The sequence below is a fragment of the Brassica oleracea genome, chromosome C4 (genome assembly GCF_000695525.1).
Source record: "Brassica oleracea var. oleracea cultivar TO1000 chromosome C4, BOL, whole genome shotgun sequence".
NCBI classification, from domain to species: domain Eukaryota; kingdom Viridiplantae; phylum Streptophyta; class Magnoliopsida; order Brassicales; family Brassicaceae; genus Brassica; species Brassica oleracea.
The window spans coordinates 15,163,306-15,166,974 of NC_027751.1; the positions used below are offsets into that span (position 1 = coordinate 15,163,306).

General features: G+C 35.7%; 1 protein-coding gene across 1 annotated transcript; it reads right to left on the minus strand.

Annotated features, from left to right (window-relative positions):
* Positions 1-1,651: 1,651 nt before the first annotated feature.
* LOC106336549 (putative GATA transcription factor 13) lies at positions 1,652-3,631 on the minus strand (the record flags this gene model as incomplete). Its single annotated transcript, XM_013775396.1, is given in 2 exon segments — positions 1,652-2,560; positions 3,368-3,631. Coding segments are annotated over 2 exon segments (921 nt in total). The 3' UTR covers positions 1,652-1,900.
* Between the last annotated feature and the right edge of the window lie 38 nt (positions 3,632-3,669).

Genomic DNA, 3,669 nt, shown 5'->3' on the forward strand with positions numbered 1-3,669 from the left:
ATTGCAGAGCCATGCGAAGGATTTTTCATGTCATAGGCCAAACTAAAAATAATTTTGTTTATATAATTATTTTACAGTAAAATATTAAAATATAATTATTTTGTAAGATATATTTTTATAAAATTAGAATTATTTTATGTTTCATTTGTAAAATAAAACTTGTAACATATAACTTTATTTTAGTCTAAATAATATTATTCTAAAATTATATCATAAGGTTTACTCTGCCAAAAAGGTTTACTTTAAAAAATTTAGGATAAATAATAATAGACTAAACAATTAATCACAATGATATCAATATTTTTTGGGCTTAGGAATTTTTATTACAGTGAATATATAAAAATAAAAAAAAATTGACAGAAATTAAATAAAAATAAAATAAAATATTCAAAGATAATATAGATATAATTGTAATTAATTGATTTCTAAACTTAAGTTTGACTACATCAAAGAAGTTTTAATAACAGTAAGTTGTTATCTAGGTTCAAGTTATAACATTTTTTCAATAAGAGTTTTCATGAATGGTATAAAATAAAATTTTTAAATATGCCCCTTAAGTTTTATATAAAAGTATTATGCTCTAAGCCAATGTTTCAAATTTTCATATGTAAGCAAGGCACTGGTAGATTGGAATGGTGTTTTAAGGATAACATGCATGGAATGTCGCATGTTTGGTTCCATCCAACAGATGTCGTAGGAGTTTATGCGTAGTATACACAAAGTTTTTTTTAACGTCTGGTTAATTATGCAATTACAACGATGAGAAATATTACATAGACGATTCTACAGCCGATAATTCTATCACCTTGTGAGAATACACGTCTGACTGCGCCACTACGAGCCGTCATATGAGATTCATGTTTAATGATAAATCTTTTCATGTAACTTTTTTTTCCATAATTGAAGATCTCATGTAACTTTTTTTTCCATAATTTGCATAATTTGCATTTTCTGGAGTTTGAATTCTAGACCTTCGAGTATAGAAGCATTAATGAACTTTTAGTAAAACCATTGGAATAAAGGGACTTCCACTTATATATACATGGAGTTAGACAATTTTCTTTGGACTACCTCTAGCTTAAACTAAAAGAAAATGCCATCAGTTAAGTTGATGACAATTATTTGGATTTGATGAAGATGATTCATCTATATTATTTTTTTACACTAGAATTATATTACTTTTGTAACTTAAGAGATAAATTTGAAGATTTTAGCGTAATTTAAATATCTATGGCAAATCTTTTCAAAACACGCACAAAGCAATATTTCTATGTTAAGTTATAATCAATTGGAAATAACGATTTCTAAAAATAATCATTTGATTAGTGAAATTTGATTTAACCTGGATGTTGCTTCTGGATACAAATTTTGTTTGTTTAGATACTATTGCATCAATATCTTGATGCAAATTCATAACAAATTGGACTTGAGTCTTCTGGATATAGTGGAGTAGAAAACATGTTTGATTGGTGTAAGATAAACCATAGAACCTCTCCATTCAAAAAAGGTATTAAACTCATCTTGCAGCTCAAAGAAACGTTCAGAATCTCTTCTGTAAAATAATACAAGCAAAATATGGTTTCTTATCAAAATAGCTTTAACAAAGAAAACTGGCATTACACTACTCTGATAAAACAGATGTCAGCCAACATAAATCAAACAAACACTTTTAAAAGATCCTAAAAACTTTGCAACTACAAACCCTAAAGACACTCTCTGCATCAGATTCTTTTTTGTTTTGTTTAAAAGACAGATACTAAACCCTAGTTTTAAAGAAGACAAGTCTTACAGAGAGCTAATCCCATTCTAGGGATCCTCATAGTTTTGGTTTTCACACAGACCAAACTCACTTCGGTCTGATAAAGTTACAAAGTCTCTCTCTCTCTCTCTCTCTCTCTGTCTACCCTCGGTATCTAAAGCCACGGGGCATTCCGGTAACAAACTGGCCTTCTTCCTCTTTCCTTCTCATCTCTATGATCTTCCTGTGAGAGTTTGAATGCACCGTTGGGATGAAGGTTGGGCTTGAAGCTGGACGGTACTCCGGAAGAAGACGGCCTGATCTGAACCGAACTCCACAAGCATTGCAGAGTGTCTTAGGACCACCGGGACCTTCCCTCCACTGTGGGGTCTTGGTTGTCTCGCAATGAGTGCACTTCCTGACTGTCCCATCTGCGTTGAACGGTTCCGGACAGTGAGAGTTGTTGCTGTTGTTGTTGGTCTTCTTGCGTCTCTTCTTGGCGGAACTTTCGGAAGAGAGGTTGTAAGTGTCTTCAGAGCCTGAATCATCATCCAGCATAGCAAGCTTCTTCTCTAACATTTCGGATAAGAAGGAGTGGAGAGACATGAATGTGGGGATTGTGGGGCGTTTGCGCTTGCTTCGGATGCCTTTGACGGGGAAGGCCCGTCTCTGAGCTCTGTTTTGGTTCTGGAACGAGGCCGCAGAACCATTGGCTGCTGCGTTCTCGAGAACTGAGACTGGGCTTGAGGACTGAAACAGCTTTGAGACTTTGACATCAGGGAGGGAGGTATCAACGGTAGAAGAGATTCCTGACTCCTGCTTCTGCACACATGAAGATAAAGTCAATGAATATAATATATTCAGACAGGATCTGACATGCTACCAATCATGGAACATTAGAAGAGTTAGGGACAGAACCATGCTTCAAATCAGTAGAGCCATATAAAAAGTATACAAACAGAACAAAGCACGATCAGGATTTCACATTAATCAACACATATCCATATCCTTTAACCCACTCTGAAGACACTAATCTAATCATAATAACTTAACTTCCTCACCACATCCTATATACACACCAGGACAGGAAGATCAAGAGAAAAGACCTAAGAAACAGCAAAATTCCTTTTCTCATACAAGTTAAACACAAGATATACACTCTCTACTGCCCCACAACAAGGATTCATTTGCAGGTGATTTCCTAAAATAATACACTAATACTACAAAAGTAACAATCACCTTCTTTTTGCGTGCACCCTTATAACCTATTTACCTGAAGCGGTTAAAGAAAGCACCCAAGTGAATACGAAAAATCTCTTACATTACCTAATTACTTACTTCCTCTTACAAATGCATTAAAAGTACAATATATGCGTAGATAATGAAATAACAGATGTGCAGACAATATCTATGTGAAAGTTGCTATGTTGCAGAAGTACACCCAACTTTTCACAAACCATAATAATTTATGCAAAGCAAATTTTGTTTGCACACACTATTATTCTAAGTTCTAACCTACATGCAGAGCATAATCTATCAAGGCTTGAATTCAAAATGAAGCAATTATGTTATCCTAAATGATGAAGAAGAGAAGATATAGCAGCGTGCTTATCAGGACTAAGAACTCACCAGAGTGGGCACAGGCTTCTTCTGGGCTCCCACACGCTGTCCATTGCCATTGGTGCCACCACGAGTGAACTCAGAGGACAAACTTGTGAGCACATCCGATGGTGGAGGTATGAGGTTCTTAAAATCGGCACCCCAGTCCCCCTCTTCGTTCGTTGTTTCGATGTCCTCCAGAGGGAAATCGATGTGATTGATGAGATCATCAAAGAAGTTGTCCGTGAGACCCTTGAAGTCCTCTTCAGGTAACCACGAACCGTTGTTCATTTTGTCCACCCACTCACTGTCCCCCCCCCCCCCCCCCCCCC